Genomic DNA, 19704 nt, shown 5'->3' with positions numbered 1-19704 from the left:
TCTTTTCCAATTTTACAGGCATTTCCCCGTCCTGTGAACTGAGCTGAAATCTAGGTGATTGTGTTTGTTACTGCACTTTCTCTTACCAGTACTCACTGTGCTACAGTATGACTGGTTTCAGCAAACTGCAACACTGAGGATAAAGATGTACAGCAGGGGGAGCAAAAACATAACTTAGAATTTGGAGGTCTTTCACTACCACTTTGTAACAATTTTAATAAACCTGACACGTCAACTTAACAAGAAAAAACAAAGCCCCAGGCTTGCTTTGAACCTAGAAACTGGTTCCTGAACAATTAAATCTGAAGCACTTTACGGAACATGCAGTAACTGATATAACTAGACACATTGTTCTCCCAAGACTATTCATATATTGTCTTAAGTACTTTATCTGAATTCCTGCACAACTGGTGTTTACTAAAGCTTTTCCAGAAGGTGTGCATTGCTTAAATGCTTTTCAGTCATGGTAGCTGTTTTGTTTAATGACTGAAAAATGCCCTGATAAAAATTACATAGGGTAATCTATTTAAGGATATTAATGTTCACTGGCCTCAACCTTTCTACCAGCTCACAGAACAGTCCTTAGAATTACACATAACCATTTGGGAATCTCCCAACCAAAACAGCAATGGGAGTATATGGGTTAACAGCGTGGCATTATGAAGAGAATTGGAAGGGTTCTATAAAGAATGAGTTGTGCAAGTGACTATGTGCACAAAATTATACATGCACGGGTGGAGGGCAGGATGAAAGCTCTTTAGGATCAAACAAGGGTTAATATAACTTCTACTGTTCTTTTGAGTCAAACTGTCTCTACTATATTGTGAAACTAATTCTGTATAACTCTAGCTATGATCTGGGGACAGGTAACAACATTTTTGTGATAGGCAGTTACCTGTGGGAATGACTTACTAACCAGTAACTAAGAGCCAAATTGGTGAAAGCCTTTTTTCTATTCTTTAAAACAAAAGCAAAAGTAGATTTCAAGTTGCATTTTCATAAAGGACATGAAACAACTAACCTTCAATACTTTTTTGATGCCATTAATAGTGGAAGTCAGCAATGACCTCACTTTTTGATCATCATTAAGGTAATCAGCATGGCGGACACACATGAATAATATATATGCTGGTAGTCCTGGGATCAGGTTGACTGCTACACCACGTGGTTTCAGATCTGGGAAAAACCAGACAGACACACACACACAGAACTTTACATCAAATCTAAATTCGTCAGATGGTATAATGTGCAGTATAGCTGCAGATCCTCAGTTAATCACCATAGTTCTGGCCAATGAATACCAATGGCATTTATTTTACAAATAGTGTTATTTTTCTGACAAAGCTATTGGATCAGAAAAAAAATATTTGCCAGTTAAAATTTTTTATGGAGAATTACAAAAGGCATTGCCAATATTCGATATACTAAGCAAGAAGAAGGATAACATTACAATAAAGATGCATACAGTTGAGTTAGTGCATTGGAGAAGTCTCACCTTCCTCCAAAATATTAGGTAAACTGGACATGCCAAACCTAAGATACCAAACTACGCAGATCAGTTATCTGATCTGATAAGGCAAATCCCAAATTCCTATATTGTTTATTGCAAATAAGGAAAATATTTACCTAAAATAAGATTCTTGACCAGTTTTGGCTCATCATCCTTCTTATATTCTAACATTCCCTGGAAGTCCTTTTCTTTCCGTGGAATATTAACTGGACGTATGGGTTCATCAATGATTTGCCCAGGCGAAATGTTTTCCATCTGGCCCACTTTAAGAGGGAGAGAAAAAAAAACTGAGAAAATATTTTCCAATGCAAGCTTTACACGACAGCAGAAATTCCTATGCTCTTACTCAAGAACTCTAACTAATTTGTCATCAAGGAGTATTCTTATTTGATTTAGCCTAACACCTCCCAGTACGACTCCCATTGTGCTAAGAGACTTAATTCCTGATAAACATATTATAGGAATACATCCTCCCTTTGATGAAAAGTGGAAGTGTGTGAGTAACTACCATTAATATAAGTTAACCTCCCTGTCAGTGCTCCCAATGTAGTGATGAGAAAAAGGCCTTTCAGACTGTTTTTAGAAATTCAAAGCAATTAATTAGTTTTGATTTGCTGGATTTCACATCAACAAAAGTGTAAGAACCAGAAATAGCACTAGTCACATACTGGATTATACTGCAGTGGTCACCATTATCTGTTCAGCAAAATGTTAGCATTCTTAAAGGTACGTCTTTGTTACACGAAGTGAGAGATGGTGTTTGAAAACTATTTCAGACCAACCCCTTTCTACACTAGTTTGTTTGGCTTCAAGGACAAACAAATTTCATAATCATTTTCACAAATTATGCTTGAACCTAAGCATACCCTGAAGGGCAGTTTGTGAAAATGATGTTGAATGTGGTGTGGCTCTATTTACAACCGTAACCCAATGGTGTTCAAATTCTGTTTAAAAGCAAACCACTTTTAAACTTTGTTTTGAAATGATTTCATTAGCTTAGAATCAGACTGTTAACCCATGACTAATTTGGTTTGCATGAAATGCATTATTCCCTTCATCAATCCAACCTTCAGTTTGAATCCTAGTGCTCATGAGAAAGAAGGGTTATTTACCTTGCATCTAACTGGAGATTTTTGAGCTGTATAATACCCATCTGTATTCCACTGCGAGCCTGAGATAGAAGATTTTTACTAGCAGGGACATAGGTCCGCGCCTGTGCACTTCCTCTCCTTGGCCTCTTAACTGAGGGTGTAAGGGTCAGTGGAGGCCTCTCCACTTCCTTCTCTACCATGTATCATATATGGAGGATCCAAAGCAGAGGGGAAGGAGGGTGGGTAGTTGAATACAGATAGGGACCACACATCTCAAAGAACTCCAATGACTATATATGGTAAAATAACCTCTCTTTCTTCTCTGAGTGCTGGTCCCTATGCGTATTTCACAGTGGGTGATTGACAAGCAGTATTTATTTAAGGGGAGGGGGCAAGGATTTGTGTGGTATCGATGACTGAAGGACCGCTGAGCCAAAGAAAGCATCAGCTGCAGAAGATTGCACTGTGGCATAATGTCTCATGAAGCTAGAACCTTCAGCTAGAACCCCATGTTCCCATTTTAAAGATGTCAACAAGGTGAACTTCTTGGAGAGGCTACCGGAGCTGCCTTAGCTCTGCTGTAGGCCCTCACACCTTGCAGAGGAGGGATATTTGCTAATTTGTAACCCAGCAGAATGCAGCCTGAAATCCACCTAGAAAGTCTCTGAGAAGAGATCGCTTTTCCCTTCATTCGTTCTGTCAGGGAAAAGAACATCCTAGAAGATTTCCTAAAAGATTTTGTTTTCTATAGGTAGAACTCCAAAGCCCATCGTATAGCCAACAAATGTATGGAAGCTTATCCTCACTGGAGATGTGGCTTCAGGAAGACAACAACATGGAAGTGGATTGTTTAATTCAGGTGGAACTCAGAGAGTACTTTGGGGGTAAATTTTGGGTGTAAGTTTTAGCAAAACCTTATCCTTATGGAAAATTGTGTATGGTGGGTCAGCCTCTCTAGTTCTCTAACCTTCTAGCCGAAGTGATAGCCAGTAGAAAGTAACCTTCATAAATAAATAAGTCAGCAAGTATGTCCAAACAGGACTACATTAACAATGAGAGAACCAAATTAAGATCCCATGTTGGAGTAGGTCTTGTCACCACTGGGAAGATTCTGACTAGATCTTTTAGAAAACGTACAGTCACTGGATGGGTGAAAATAGAGTGACTGTCAGTTGGAGGGTAACAGGCACTAAAAGCAGCCAAGTGTACCTACAGGGAGCGAAGGGAAAGACCTGAGGATTTCAAGGAAAGCATAGCCCAAAATAGTAGGATGTCTGATTCTTCTGGGGACATCTGGCGATGCAGAGATCAACTGGAAAATCCCTTCCACTTAGATGAGAAGCACTTTCTGGTAGATTCGTTTATGCTGCTGTTAAGGATGGTTTGGATATCTGTTCTAGGTTCAACATTCATCCACATCCCATGCCATGAAGTGGAGGGAGTTCAAATTAGGATGTTGGACCCTGCTGTGTCCTGGATCAAAAGGTTTGGGATGGATAGGATATTGATGGGTGATGAGTGACATCTAAAAGAGTTTGGGAAGCCAAAACTGCCTGAGCCATCTAAGAATGAGAATGACCACTGTTCTGTCCTGCTGGACCTTCCTCAGAACTAGATGTTACAGTGGATTGGGTGAGGAAAGCATTCATGAAATGCTTTGACCAAAGGTGTAGAAGCACTTTTCCACGAGAGTCCTGACTTCGAGCACTCCTGGAGCAGTACATCTTTCATTTCCTGTTCTCTTGGGATACAAACGGGCCCCAAGACAGACACCCCCACTATTGGAATATGCTGTGCACCAGAAAATCATGTAGTTCCCATTCATGACCCTTGGAGTAGTGCCTGCACAGGCTGTCTGCCAGTGTATTGTGTATACCCAGGAGGTATGCTGCTGATATGGTAATCTGGTGACGAACACATCTACGCCACCGATTGACAGCCTCTATGGCAAAGGGGCCGGGCTGGGGTGGAGGGTGGCAGATCTTGCTCCCTGGTGCTTGCTGATATAGAACACTGTTGTCACGTTGTCTGACATCACTTGAATATGCTGGGATTGTCTGAGCAGTAAGAGTATGAGCAGAATCTTTTGCAGGCCTCTCACACCGCTCTCAGTTCTAGGAGGTTTCCGTGCATCCTGGATGCCCGAGGAGTCCAAGTCCCTTGTACTATGTGCTCATCTAGATGGATGCTCCATCCTAACAGGGAGACGGAGGTGATCAATGTTTTCTCAGGGATGGGAGAAGTGAAGAGAACTTCCATGCACACTTGCTCTCCCACCAATCTAGAGAGTCCAGCACTCTGAGAGGAAGTGTGACCAACTTGTCCATTTTGTGTCTGCTTGGCATGTACAGTGTCTGAACCCAAGCCGGTATGCAATGAAGGCGAAGTCTCACAAAAGGATGTTACATCGGTACAGGATTCCATGTGACCCAGGAAGATCTTCTGTCTGCGAGCTTATGTCTGCATGCTCACTGTGAGTTGTGAGATCAGATTCTCTATTGATTGGAATCTGTCCTGAGGGAGGCAAGCCCTGGCCCTGACAGAGTCCAGAGATACTTCAGTGAATTCTATGGGAGCTAAAACAGACTTTTCCGTGTTCACACAGAGTCCCAATGATGCTAGAAGACTGAGCAGGGATGAGGTTGCTGTCAGTACCTCCTAATTAGATTTCTCCATCAACAGTCAATCTTCTAGGCAGGGAAAAACTGATGATCTGTGGTGATGGAAATGGGCTACCACAACTGAAAGCAACATTGTAAATACCCAGGGGGCTGTTGCTAATCCAAAGGGGAGCACCCTATATCGATAATGGTTTGAACCTAGAGCAAACCTGAGGAATCTCTTGCATGAGAGGTGGATGTCTATATGAAAATAGGCATCCTCCACATCAAGAGTTGTGAACCAGTCCTTTCTGTTTAGTGACAGAATTATTGACATCAGGGTAACCATCCTGAACCTTAATCTGTAGATGAAAACATTGAGCTGTTGGAGATCTAAGATGGAACTCCATCCTCTCTTTTTAGGAATGAGGAAATATTTCAAGTAAAACCCCTTTCCCCAATGTTGAGGGGGTACTGGCTCTATGGGCCCCCACTGAAGGAGGGAGGTCTACCTCTTCAGTGAGTATCCTCTTGTGAGAATGGTCCCTGAGGAGGGATGGGGAATGGAACTCTATGATGTAGCAAAAATGAATGATGTCGAGAACCCATTTATCTGTTATCATTTGCCAGGCATGGGAAAGACAGGCTAGGCGGTTGCTAAATTTAATAATGAGGTCTGAAGTCAAAGGACATGGCACCTGGATTGGTTCAGAGCTCTGAAATATCCCATCAAAAGTACTTCTTAAAAGGCAGCTGTGATTGGAAGGAGAATGAAGGAGGAGCATTATGTTTGCTCTGCTGCATCCTCTGCCAATTTTGCAGCAGTTCACAGCCCCTCTGGTGGTAGAATGGTTGTGCTGCTTTCTAGGCTTGTGAGGTTGCCTATGATATTTGGTGGTGGTGTGTATATCCCCAGGGACAGGAGGATTGCCCTGGAGTCTTTCAACGAGAGTGCAATGAATCATCCATTTTCTCACTGAATAAGTTGTTCCCATCAAAAGGCAAATCCTCCTCTGAACATTGAATGTCCCTGAGGAATCCCAAGTAATGAAGCCAGGACTCCCAATACATGATGATAGCCATCACCATCAATCAGGAGGCTGTGTTGGCCTGCACCTAATGCAACTTGGAGAGATGATCTGGTAATCAATCTACCCTCTCCAATAAGGGCTTGAAACAGTGCTCTATCCTCTTGTGGGAGCTTATCCATGAACTCTGGAAATTTTGAGTAATGGACAAAATCATACTTAGAAATTACCACTTGGTAATTGCCTGTTTGGAATTGCAAGGTGGTTAAAGTAAGTAAATTACCAGGGAGGAGGTCCAAAAATTTAGCCTCCTTATCTGAAGGAGCGTACCTTGCTTAACTTTGCCTGCTCTTTTCAGTGGCAGTTTGTACAACTAAAGAGTTTTGGGCTGGATGCATATACAAAAATTCTTCTCCCTTGGATGGCACTAAGTATTTCTTTTCCCTAACTTAGGAGTAGGGGCACATGCTGCTGGTGTATGTCAGACGACTCTGCACTCTGTAAAACGTCAAGGAGTTTCTGAGGTGTCTCTTGGATTTCCTCTACAGGAATCTGGAGTGTATCAGCAACCCTCCTTAACGAGTCCTGAAACTGCCTGTTAGTTATCTGGTGGAGAAGGTGAGCCTGGGTCCTCACTGAAGCCAGTGAGAGGCATCAAATATTGGCTGAGGAGGACTCCATAACATAGGGTACAATCAGTCCCAAGGAGGGTACCTGTCTTGTGGGGTTTCCAGGGGGGCCAGGAGATTCTGGATCTTCTATCTGGGCTAACATCCTGTCTTGACAGGGATGATGTCAGTCCCTCATTTGCCTGAGGAGGAAAATGTAGGCTCCGACTCTAAGGGTGGTGTCATCAGTACCATGGATGTTGAAATGCCACAACTGGTGGAAGGGATAGGAGAGTGACTTTTCCTTTTGTACCATCCCTGGACTGATGGTGTCAAGTTCTCTCTTGTAAGGACCAGCTCTGATAAGATGGGAGACTGCAGACACAGAAGGATAATATCCTCTGGAGTAGTATATGCATCCTAGTAATCAGGGGATGAGGACTGTTCTCCTTGTGCTCCATGGCAGCCAGTGCAGAAGCCCATAGACGTCAAAGCCTCTTTATGAGAATGCAACTCCATGATCATTGCAAGGGGCTCTCAGTGCTTCTCCTTGGTTGGTATCAATGACCATCTTGACCTTTCCTCTTGGTTTTTCTCCCTGGTCAGTAGCAATGATGGTCCCACTTTTGTTGATAGTGCTGGTATCAAGGCATCTTTGCTCTTTGGAGCCTGAAATCAGTATAGTGGCCATGATGAGATCCTGAGCCTTTTGGACCAGGTGCAAGGTCTTACCCAACTTAGATGGTGTTGGGAAACAAGCCCTCCTCTTAGACGTGGGATTTTATTCTTGCCTTCTGAGAAGGTTTCCTATGAGGAGTTGTCTTTGGCTCTACTCCTGTCTGCCCCTATATCAGAGGTTGTATTGCTAGGAGGTGTGCTTCTCAACGCCTCTGCCGGATCAGACTAGATCCTCAGAGCACGATTCATCAGAAATATTTTAAGTCTATATTCCAGCACCTGCCAGGTTCAGCTGGGAAAGGATCTGTAGATGTCACACTTTGAAGAGATGTGCACTTCTCTGAGGCAGTACGGCATTTCTGATGGTTCTTGTCGCTGACTGGGAAAGTCTCGGGGCAGGAGATACAGTTCTTGAAACCTGAGATCCTAGGCATAATATCTTCCACATACACTCCCGGATTTTAACTAACACACACAAAAACTATTAAACTATCTCAGTAAATTTAAAAAATATTTACAGGTTAGACACCGAAGAATCAACTTGGTGGACATTGGAGGGTTCTGCCTCAGACCATGCCACAGCAGAAAGGAACTGGGGAGCAATCACGTGTAGCAATTAAAAAAAAAACACTTTTAGTTGTCTTTCTCAACATCACACACTCATTGTTACCAGACTTGATATCCTAAACTGATACTCACTTTGACATAAATAAAAATAACTTTGGTTTATATTTCTGAAAACTCACATTCAATTATGACCATCAACATTAAAAGAAAACCAGAAAGCAGAAAAACAAAGATTCTCTGCATGTCTCTGTTAGTGCTAGGGAAGCTCACGTTTCAAAATAAAGTGGGACATTTATATTTACCACGCTCCTCCTCAGAAATATTTTCCTCTTGGCAAAAAACTGCATACTATGTTGGGTAAATAGAGAACACAAACTGTGCGGTGTTTTGCAATCAACCTGGTCTTTCCTTTCAGTGAAACATCCACCCATTTTTCCCTCTTCATCTTATACCATGTAACCAATTAGTTCATTTATTGTTATGGTCTACTCATATGCTATTTCATATCTAATGTATGTATGCCAAATAGATTTAAATTGTAGGATTACAGAAGCATAAGATTCACAGGTATTTAGGATAAGTGTATTTTAGGTATATATGTAAAGCATGGCTGGAACACAAGGCCCACAGGCTGAGGCCTGTAAGATTTTAGCTTAGTCATACTAGGCCTTAGGCTTAAGAACACTTGACATTAGTGGGTGACCTATGACTAACCCTATGCCACTAAGGTTAAAAGATTACTGAAAAGAATGGGCCAATAGGTTATATTATGGGAAACATGTTGTAATGTACACGTCTAGACCGCAAGGCACCTAATTGTAACATCATGGTATGTCCTGCTTTGACTGCAGGTTACCCTGGACTCTGTTGTGCACAGATGTTAATGAGAATAAGGGGAACTAAGATGACCACCTATGTAAAATGGGGCACCCCAATATTCATGGGGTGTAGAAGTACAGATAAGGAAAAGACGGTTGAACCCTCATGCATACGCATAAGGTATTAGGTGTGGTCAGAACAACAATATAAAATATGTTCCCTGGTTGGGTAAAAGTGCCAAGACCCTTGGAAGACCTCATTAGGATGACCCCAGCAGGAACCACCCACCCGTCTCGATGGCTACCTGTTGAGAGATCCACCCAACTCTATGAAATCTTTGTGTATGTGAGTATGGATGTGGGACTGGTCAGTGCATGGATTCTCTCCGGTTGCGTAAACTGGTATGTAGTGTAACTTAAAAAACAAACAAGATTTTTTTTTTTACTTTTAAACTTTGTTGTTACTGTCCTCATTCTTCGTGTGTTCTTAGAGCCTCCAAATCTCTATCCTATTTATCTTTAATCTGTAGCAACAGGAGCCAGACTCATTGTAATTTACCACAGAACTATCAATTCATTCAATTTAAAATAAAGGCTACAATCAATATTAACTATTACTTTAGAAGACATCATTATAGAGGATCATACGCTGCCTTCAATACGCACACAGACCTCTCAGTAGATCTTCAGTTTCTATGCTAAGATAACTGGCTTACACTGTTTAAGACTCATTGCCTTACTAAATAATGACATACAAACATTTGGTGCCAAAGAGTTCAACAGGAGTTAGAACAAGTCTCTCTCTCACACATAAACATTATAAATACCTTCAAGTTCACCAATCTTTTTAGCAAACACTTTCAGCTGCTTTTTCAGCTTGCGAACTGTCTTGTCCTGCTTTTCAAGCTGCTCCATTAAATCCTGTACATTAAAATAAGAGATAAGATTCAGGTACTAGACAAATGTTATTACACGTGAAACAAACAAGACTAACACTATTAGTGTTACAAAAGGGACTGCGAGAAAAGCTGAAAGGAAATGCCACCATCTGGCTGAAATTTGCAAGCCTGTACACTGCCTAAAATTCAAGCCAAACATTATCAAACATATTGTCAAGCTGCAGCGTGATGGAGGCAGAACTCTTATGCAGATATATTTTGCGGATGCCCACATACCCTGGTCAGTGATTATGGTGAGTGGAAGAGATTGTATAATAACACATCTATTCAAGACTTCCCATTACACTGCTAACCTCAGCTTCTGCACCCTCTATTCCTGCCCTCAGGCCTGCCTTTAGCCTCACAAATGGATTAGGTTTGTTGTTTTTGGTTTTTTTTCAAAGGGGGGGGAGTACAAGACTCAAATTCAGCTTTATAAAACACATAATATTTGTTGTAACCCTCATGCTTTCTCTCTGCCATATCACCATCTGTCTGCTGTCATCACATTTACTTAGACTGTAATATCATGGGGCAGGGACCATCTTTTTGTTCTGTGTTTGTACAGCGCCTAGCACAATGGGGTCCCAGTCCATGACTAGCTCCTAAGTACAATCACTATACAAATAAGAAGAAGTAATAATAATACACTCACTGTGCTATCTCTTATTTAAGGCATGACTATACCGAGAGTTAGTACGCAGCAAGCTGGGGCGTAAATCTACAGGACACTAGCCTGCCATATCCTAAGTTGCTGTATGGACCCTGCTACTGAGCACTAAAAGTTCACAGTACGCTTTGACTTCCTGCTTTTTGAAGCTATGGAACTTTTAGTGCATAGTAGCAGAGTTCCCATGGTGATTTAGTGAACATCAGGCTAGTGCACTTTAGATTTACACTGCACTTGCTGTGCACTAACTTGCTGTTTAGACAAGCCCTTAGACAGCAAGTGCTTTGGAAAAGGGACCTACCATCTTGTAATTTTGTAATGCACATTGCGGCGCTGATTAAAAAATATCAATAAAAAGTTTAAAATAATTTGTGGAAAGCCTTTGAAGATTACATTAACACAGAAAAACTCAAGTCATTTCAGATTAAGGGTTTGAAAGCATTTGAAAAAAAAAACCGACACTCATTAAATCTTGGTTCTTTATTATACTAATGGGAATGTGAGGCAGAGGTAGCAGGTACATTCTGAACCAGAAGCACCCATCAGAGATGCTATCATTCTCTAAATGTTGTGGAAAATATTAACAGGTCTTTGACAGTTGGTGGGAAGCAGGTATAAAATTGGCCTTGATATTTGCGCCCCAAAGAGTTTACCACCTAAAATGTGATGAAACTGCAGGAGTCAGGTTAAAGGTCTGTTAGCCAATAGGACAGAGCGGGCATTCATACTCAAAGCAGTGGATAAAATAGTTAACAAAAAATTCCCATTGACTCTCTTATCTCCAGATATAGTATTTTTTTTATTAAAATTAAAGAAAGATGTGTGTCTAAATCCACAAGGCTGCTTTCAAAAGCTCAACCAAGGGATTTGACTTCTGCACCACAACAAACAAACAAAAAAGACACTTTTATAGTTCATCTATACAAAATAAGTAGTTGTGAGCCTCTCACTCATTTGGAAACCCATAAATGAATTTCTATTTTCCTGTTTTCGCCTTTGTTTTTGCTCTTTATAAAAATCTTAATTAAAAAACGTAAACAGAGTAAGCATTCAGTAGAGTATTTTGATTCCACCACCTTTATCACAAGTCGATTCCACAGTTTCATAGAAGGATCCAAATGCTACAATCATTCACTAACATGAATAACTGTGAGTAATCCTATTAACAAACACTGGCTTCAATAGGACTATTCATTTTAGTAGGCACTATATATAGCAGTCAGGCTCTGCAGGACCAACTTGCAATTTTCCTGAATCAGATTTTAATATTTCACCTTTAAAATTTTTAGCAAAGAGAAAATTTGGAAACTAAGTATTTTAGCATCACAAGCTTTATGTTCAGAATGCCAATTTTGATCCTAAAATGTAATTTTATATTCAAAATTAGGCTGCTTTGATCACGCTACAAGACTCAGATTAGTAACAAACTGTGTCAAAAAGAGACATTAAGATTACACAAATGACACTAAAGACTGACAACAAAAGCTGTGGGGGGAAAGTTGACATGGTGAAGCTCTCTGTAGAGGATTTCCTTGGAGAGAGGAAAAGGCAGCCAGCTTGCTCTTCAGTTAGTGCTCCAGAAGTAGCAAACAAAACAACAGAAAAACATGATCTACATACAATCATCCGTTTGTAAAGTGAAATCCGATACGACTGATACTTCATGGGGTCATCTGCATACAACTCCTCATAAAACTGAAAAAATAGGTACAGATTTTTTTTCTCCTCCCTTTGAGACCCTAATATTTCAGCAAACACTGTATAAACCAAGTCAGGTTAAAACAAGATTAAGAAGCTAATTTTTTTTTTTTTTTGGGTAGGCTAGATTTTATGTCCTGCTGCAGTTCCCTCCATCTGCCCATAGACAATGTTTGATTTAGATGAATTGACATTAGTGCTAGTTATTAAAGAGTCAATTCTTATGAATATCACTAATAATATAACAGTGAGAGTAAGAGTAGATGAGAACCTATGTCAGAAGGTTATAAACCCCACTAATACTACTGACTATGAGAGTAGTGAACATTGAGATCCTTAGTTCACATCAAGGAATGCTGCTAATTCTTTCCCACTTTACCCAACAGGTAGTGGAAAAGAAGAAGAATGCAGTCAACCTGGCATTCTGTAACAACAGAAGCAGATTCCTAAAGAATGAGTCTAAATGTGGCAAGTAATATTCCCTTCTTTGGATGCGAAAAGGAAATTCCTCTGGGATGGACTTATGTGACTATGTGTTGGCTTGGGAGGCTAGAATCCATTGAGTAGCAATCTCTAAAAGGTAGCTAAATACCAAAATACAGACTAAGGATCTGAAAGGAGGAGCTATACAGACAGAAAAGCTTTTTTATCATTTAATTTTTCCAGTGGGGTAAGGTTATTTCTGGGATAAATTAGTAAAAAGCCTTCAATCATAAACTTACTTCCAAGACCACTATCTTCAGCCCATCACCTTCTGTCAAAACCTCAGACACTACAAATATAACCCTATATTAAGAATGGCTGTGATATACTGAAATGGGAAAGAACATCTCTCACTTTGTTTAGAATAGGGGGCCACCGGTGTCAGAGCACAGGTAGGAAAACTTCCTTTCTTCTTAAAAGCAACACAACTCAGTTTGCTAAGTAAAGAACATTACAGGAGAAAGATTTTTGGGTAATGAGTGACAATGTGCTAGCAATATGCCAGTATGGAGCTCCCAGAGAAAATTCCCCTATTAATCTGCTAGGAACCCTGTATGCCAGGAAGTATGTGCTTGAAGAGAAGAGGGTGACAGGCCAAGGAATCTGTTCTTCTTTCATTCGTACAAAAATGCTGTCAAATAACCAAGGAGGGAGTTAACCCCATTTGGTCAAGAGACTTCCTGAAAATATTTGTTCCTCCAACATAAACTGAACAAACAGAGAATATAGTGCCTTGTTTGACCTATGTAATTTGAGATGGTGGGAATGAGGAAGATAGAGACTTTCCAAGGCACTTAGGAGTTTATCTTCCCCCAGAGTTTTTCTAAAAGCACCTGACACTTTGTGTAATTTTGTGCATTCCAGGGCAAATACTTTGTAGAAGTTTACATATAAACTCCAGGGATAACAATTTCCTATTAGAGATGATTTACAGTATTTAGAAAGGGGGCGGGGGCATCAGATGTCAGATAATTAGCCCACTCCTCCTTTCAATTTGGTGGTGGAACTGTAACAGGCGATTTAAAAAGTTACCTACAGCACAGAGCTGGTAATGAAATCATACCAGAGAAATTTCCTCTTTCATATGATGGGGCTGAAATGTTATACCCCAACAGCATGAATTTTGTCATTTCATCTATTATAGTATTACCCTACCTGCAAAAATCTACTGCAAACATGCAATTAACCTTGGGAGTTTCCCGCTTGAAAACTGGTGGCAGTATATGTGTCTCTGTATCTCTCTCTCTACATCTGCTAGCATTTACATTGCAGTAGTATCTCCCTTACCAAGTTTTCATTAGTCAGCCGGGTGATCTCATGCTGTAGACTGGCCTCAATCCGAGCTTCTGGGGGCAGCTGCAAGTTCTGTGCTAAAAGCTGCTGCTGGCGGTTATTCTCCTCCTTCAGACTCTGAATCTCACCCCGGAGAGCTTCCAGCTCATTGTCGTGACTCTTTTTCTGGGACTGAAGCTGAGATTCTAGGAGCCTACAAAAACCCAGCAAGATTTGAGCGAGACACTTAGCATTAACATCCCAAACTCTCACCAGGAGTCTAAAGCTTTAGTTGCTGTGCAGATATTTAGCTGCTGACTTGCAAGGAAAAATGAAAAATGCAGAGTACTCTTTAAACCCTTCAATATGCCTTCTGATTAAATTATCAAACAATCAAACAATGGGAGACAGCACAGTAATGCTGATACTGCTTTGCATCTTCTCTGTGTTTGAGCAAGTACTATTTACTGGTAGTACTGAAAACATGCCATAACACGCAACATATCCGTAAATCTCTTTTGTCTAGTGATGTTTCTATGGGGGCCAAGAACATTTTCCAAGTTTAAATAGGTAAAATAAGATTTTAAAGATGCTTTATTTGTTTAAAATAGGGCCCATATGGTATTAATAGAGAAATCTTTTTCCAGGTTAACTCTGTTCAGTGAGAAACCAAAACATTGAACTGCAAATGAACACAAATCAGCCTGATTCAATATTTAAGCATGCATTAGACAATTTAATAGAGGGTTATTACGTGTGCTAGAAATGTGAGCTAGGGAATGGTGCACAGGATTAGGACCCAATAATTTAGGTTTTAATCCTGGCTCTACCTCTGACTCTCTTTTTGATCTTGGGCAAATCATTTATGTCTCAAATTCTCCAAATGTGAAATGGGGAGAATACCTAGTTGCTTACTTCAAATGAGTGCTGTGTGAATGAATTCAGATTTGTCAGGCAGTATAAGGCTAAATCTACCCTACACACCACTAGCGGCTGCTGAAAGCCAGGTGCAATGTAGACGTACCCTTTGAGTGCTATGACTCACTCTCTGGGGTATGTACACACAGGAAATGGCATTAATAGTGACATTGGCACTATCAGAAACACTTTCAGGGTTTAAATATGAATAAGGCAGACAAGTTAGCTGGTAGCTACATTGAACAAGCATGTGAAGGCAAACAGTCATTTACCTTACAAAAAGCTCTCTGCCTCTTGCTCTAACGCTTGTTGACTATATAGCGCTAGGACAAGAAACAAAAGATGCAAAATGACCACTCTCCATCCCTCTCTGCGTTACATTCGCTATTCTAAGTTAATGCTTAGCAGACTTACAAAAGAAGATTAGGTTTAGGATTTGTTAGCATAAGAAAAGGAAAGACATTACAGAAGTTAATAGCATTCATTACTAAGTATCTGTTTTGGTAGCTACTGTTCTGTAAATGTATAGGGATTAAAAACAATGCAAAACTAATGGGTTATCACAAATGGAAGACTATGGACATTCTACAAAAATTTTGAAAGATGAACACATGCTATGAATAAGTGACTGTATTCGCTTACAAGATGCTGTGTGCACTTGGCCAATTAAATGCCCAACTAGCAGTCTGCCCACACATTTTCAGGTGTGGCAGTGACTGTACGCATACTTTTGCACACCACCCGATCATTTGAAAAATTCTTTCTATGTTTGAAAGTTACATTTTGAATGGACACTTCTTTTAGTATTGCCCCCTCCAAGATGATTGTGTACAATTACTTATCGTCAGACAAAATAAGAAAAACAACAAGAAAAACTTTAAAAGAAAATAAAAAGTACACAAAAGCTATTTAAATAATAGCATTAAAAATCAATTAAATCATTAAATTTTCTTCAAACTGAAAAACAATACGTCAAAACATTTCCAGACACAACATGAAGGTAGACAAGTAACATATAGTTACAAAGTCTCTTTCATTTCAGTTGTAGAACTGCTGGTGTTTTATATTGTCCATTTCTGTTCAGTGTACACATTTTGTATTGGATCATATTTTCATTGTTACAGCCATCTTAAGTTTTTAATGGCATGCCTTGGTAGATAGAACGGTTCACAGACCAGGCTTTGGGTAATTCTTCTACTCTTTGTAGAAAATGATTATGATCAATTATTTCTGAACTATTAGTGCATAAGAAACATTGCAGCTAAAGCAATTCCATAGCAGGGGGCACAGTTAGTAAGAAGAGAGAATGCAAAATGAAGAAAACCCCATTCTGGTAACCTGTTGGTTTGTTTTAACCCTTCATAAACCAGCCATAGTTCTCCATCCTCATTCAGCATATGATAGTCCTGAAGAGATTGTCTTCCAAGCAAAATATTTAAAAAATACAAAACACAAAAGGGATACATGATGATGATGAGAGGACACATTAACAAGGTAAGTAAATGTTAAATTACAGTTATGAAAGGCAGACACGAGACACAACATTTTAATCTATACAGCTCTAAAGCTACTTAGTAAAACATTGATAAACTTGATTGCAGTTTCACTAACTGAGCAATTCTGTTCTGAATGTTAAAGAACAGTGTCGCTCACTGCATTTCATACTATTACAAAACATGCGTAATTATAAATTGCTATGACAAGTGCTAGTGAAATGTTACGAGAGACAAGAGGAATGTCACACACACCAAAAGAGAAGTAATCATACAAAGGTAATTTTAGCTCCAGCATCAATTACAGGCATGGATGATGGAAACCCCAGGAAGCTTGATTTTGCATTTATACCTTAGTATTTAGAATATTAATTTGAATTTTGAAAATAGCAGTCTTACCCAGCAAAATAATGAAACCCCAAATACAAATGCATTTAGGGAATTTAGTCTCATCTTGATGCAACTCGAAGTACGGTACAGCATAAGTGAGGCAAAAGTGGGTTCCAAGTTATTACGATAAGCAAAATAAATACAAAACATACCTGTTTGTTTCCTTTAGCCCAATATATGCCTGCGCTATTTCTCCTTTGTCTTTCATCTTCTGTACATCCTCCAAGAGGATTGTAGAATCTGTCATAGTATTCTGTGGGGAAAGAACAGTTCCAGGGTAAGGTTTAACATTTCCAAATTAACGAAGGGCTAGATTTGGCAACCTTTACTCAAGTTGAATAGCACCTTACTCCTTGTGTAACCCCCACTGAAATGAACAGTTCTGCTTGGGAGAGAAGGGGTAGCAGAATCTTGTACATTGTCTCTACCTGCCATACAGACAAAATATCTTTTAAAATGTGCCCCTCACAACACAGTGAAATATCTCTAACTCTATCTACCAAGCATGTGCGTGTGCCTACACCTCCCTTTCCTCATCTGCCCACCATCTAAAAGGAACAACATAAACCTCATGAAACAGTGAATTCACATTTTATTTTGAATTCTCGTGAACGGTCGTCTTATAATTTTTTTAACATAAGCAACAAAATTTTCAAAAGATGTATTCAATTCACAAATACATTTTATTGCTGTTTATGATTCAGAAATGGTAGCATTAACCCTGTCATATTTGGAACCTTGCAAATAATTTCCATTTCCACCTTTACACAGTTTTAAAGGTTATTTTGGAAAGTTGGCAGTAATGTACACTGGCAAATTCTGCAAGTAAAAAGATCATCATCACCTGATTTGTTCAACACAGAGTTCAATGTACATAGTTCAATTTTTGCTGCTGCATTTTCCCTTTTTCTTCACTTCAGCTTAGTAAGATTTTTATCTGATTTCTCCAACCTCATATGCCAAGTTGTTTTTAATTTTACGTCATTTTACGTGGATGATAATGTCGTGAAGCTGCGTGGCTTTAATGGATACCAGAACCTAAAGCCTGACATTTCTGTTTCACTCTCACAGTAATTAAGTCTCTGAGCAAGGCTACTACTAAGTATTTCAGACTTAGCCTGCACAGGCAGTTTTGCAAGATTTGAGCCTTATAGCATGAGAAGTGACAAAGCACATCAGCTCCACACAGTTACTGCCAGCTTCCTTGTCAGACGACAGTAACCTTTTCCAACTGCAAAACCATAAATGTAAGAAATTATTTTAACAACTCTGATGTTATTCTACATTTTTGAAGTAAAACTCATATAATTCTGACAACCCAATTAAGCTTCAACACACTGTACATGCATATTCTGATCTTTGTGTTGATGAAATAAATACTATTTACTCTCAGATCTCCAGGGTTGCCATGAATGGTATAGTTGTAGTAATATATGAATGAAAGGCTGTCATAAATATAAAGGGAAGGGTAAACTCCTTTGAAATCCCTCCTGGCCAGGGGAAAGCTCCTCTCACCTGCAAAGGGTTAAGAAGCTAAAGGTAACCTCGCTGGCACCTGACCAAAATGACCAATGAGGAGACAAGATACTTTCAAAAGCTGGGAGGAGGGAGAGAAACAAAGGGTCTGTGTGTCTGTCTATATTCTGTCTTTGCCGGGGATAGACCAGGAATGGAGTCTTAGAACTTTTAGTAAGTAATCTAGCTAGGTACGTGTTAGATTATGATTTCTTTAAATGGCTGAGAAAAGAACTGTGCTGAATAGAATAACTATTTCTGTCTGTGTATCTTTTTTGTAACTTAAGGTTTTGCCTAGAGGGGTTCTCTATGTTTTGAATCTAATTACCCTGTAAGGTATCTACCATCCTGATTTTACAGGGGGGATTTCTTTATTTCTATTTACTTCTATTTTTTATTAAAAGTCTTCTTGTAAGAAAACTGAATGCTTTTTCATTGTTCTCAGATCCAAGGGTTAGGGTCTGTGGTCACCTATGCAAATTGGTGAGGCTTTTTATCCAACATTTCCCAGGAAAGGGGGGGTGCAAGTGTTGGGAGGATTGTTCATTGTTCTTAAGATCCAAGGGTCTGGGTCTGTAGTCACCTAGGCAAATTGGTGAGGCTTTTTACCAAACCTTGTCCAGGAAGTGCGGTGCAAGGTTTTGGGAAGTATTTTGGAGGGAAAGATGTGTCCAAACAGCTCTTCCCCAGTAACCAGTATTTGTTTGGTGGTGGTAGCGGCCAATCCAAGGACAAAGGGTGGAATATTTTGTACCTTGGGGAAGTTTTGACCTAAGCTGGTAAAGATAAGCTTAGGAGGTTTTTCATGCAGGTCCCCACATCTGTACCCTAGAGTTCAGAGTGGGGGAGGAACCTTGACAAAGGCCTTCATTACAAACAAAATGTATGGAACATAACTATGTTCTTCTCAGCTCTGTGTGTTGTACCTCTCACCTAAAACTTCTAATCCAATAACTTTCGGCCTTTCCTGCCAAACATTTTTAGATTGTAGTGCTCTGGATTAAGTCATGCGTATGTTACCTTTGACACATTACAACACTAAAAACACTATAAAGCTATGTAATTTTTCACATCACAGACTCTTATGTGCGATTTACAGTTACATAATTGTAATATTACCATCTCTAAAGAGGGATCTGATTCCCAATTTCCCCTGGAACTGTGCTGCTCTTACTCCCCAAACACCTCTGATAAAATATATTTATTCAACTGACTGCATAAATTTCAGGGTTTTTTAATTTAATCTTTAAATTACCATAACCTGCCAGTATCACCTTAGCTCTAAATTGTTATTATGCTTGTTTTAAAGAACTTGTAGATTAATTTTTTTCTTATTCCTTTAGGGAACGAGAAAAGATCTCTGCAAAGCGTGACGACTGAACTTCAAATACATCAAAGTTATTTGTGAACTAGTGAAGTGACAGCTC

General features: G+C 39.7%; 1 protein-coding gene across 1 annotated transcript in view; it reads right to left on the bottom strand.

Annotated features, from left to right (window-relative positions):
• The window catches only part of MYO5A (myosin VA), a 207123-nt gene that overhangs the window by 13613 nt on the left and 173806 nt on the right, over positions 1-19704 (bottom strand). The window contains exons 31-37 of the mRNA XM_077829326.1: positions 16915-17015; positions 16218-16298; positions 13977-14175; positions 12129-12203; positions 9728-9821; positions 1627-1773; positions 1022-1176 (exon numbers count right to left, since the gene is read on the bottom strand). Coding sequence (XP_077685452.1) covers positions 1022-1176; positions 1627-1773; positions 9728-9821; positions 12129-12203; positions 13977-14175; positions 16218-16298; positions 16915-17015 — 852 coding nt within the window. The remainder of the gene's footprint in view (positions 1-1021; positions 1177-1626; positions 1774-9727; positions 9822-12128; positions 12204-13976; positions 14176-16217; positions 16299-16914; positions 17016-19704) is intronic.

The sequence above is a fragment of the Eretmochelys imbricata genome, chromosome 10 (genome assembly GCF_965152235.1).
Source record: "Eretmochelys imbricata isolate rEreImb1 chromosome 10, rEreImb1.hap1, whole genome shotgun sequence".
NCBI lineage: Eukaryota > Metazoa > Chordata > Testudines > Cheloniidae > Eretmochelys > Eretmochelys imbricata.
This window is presented reverse-complemented; position numbering and strand designations above follow the sequence as displayed.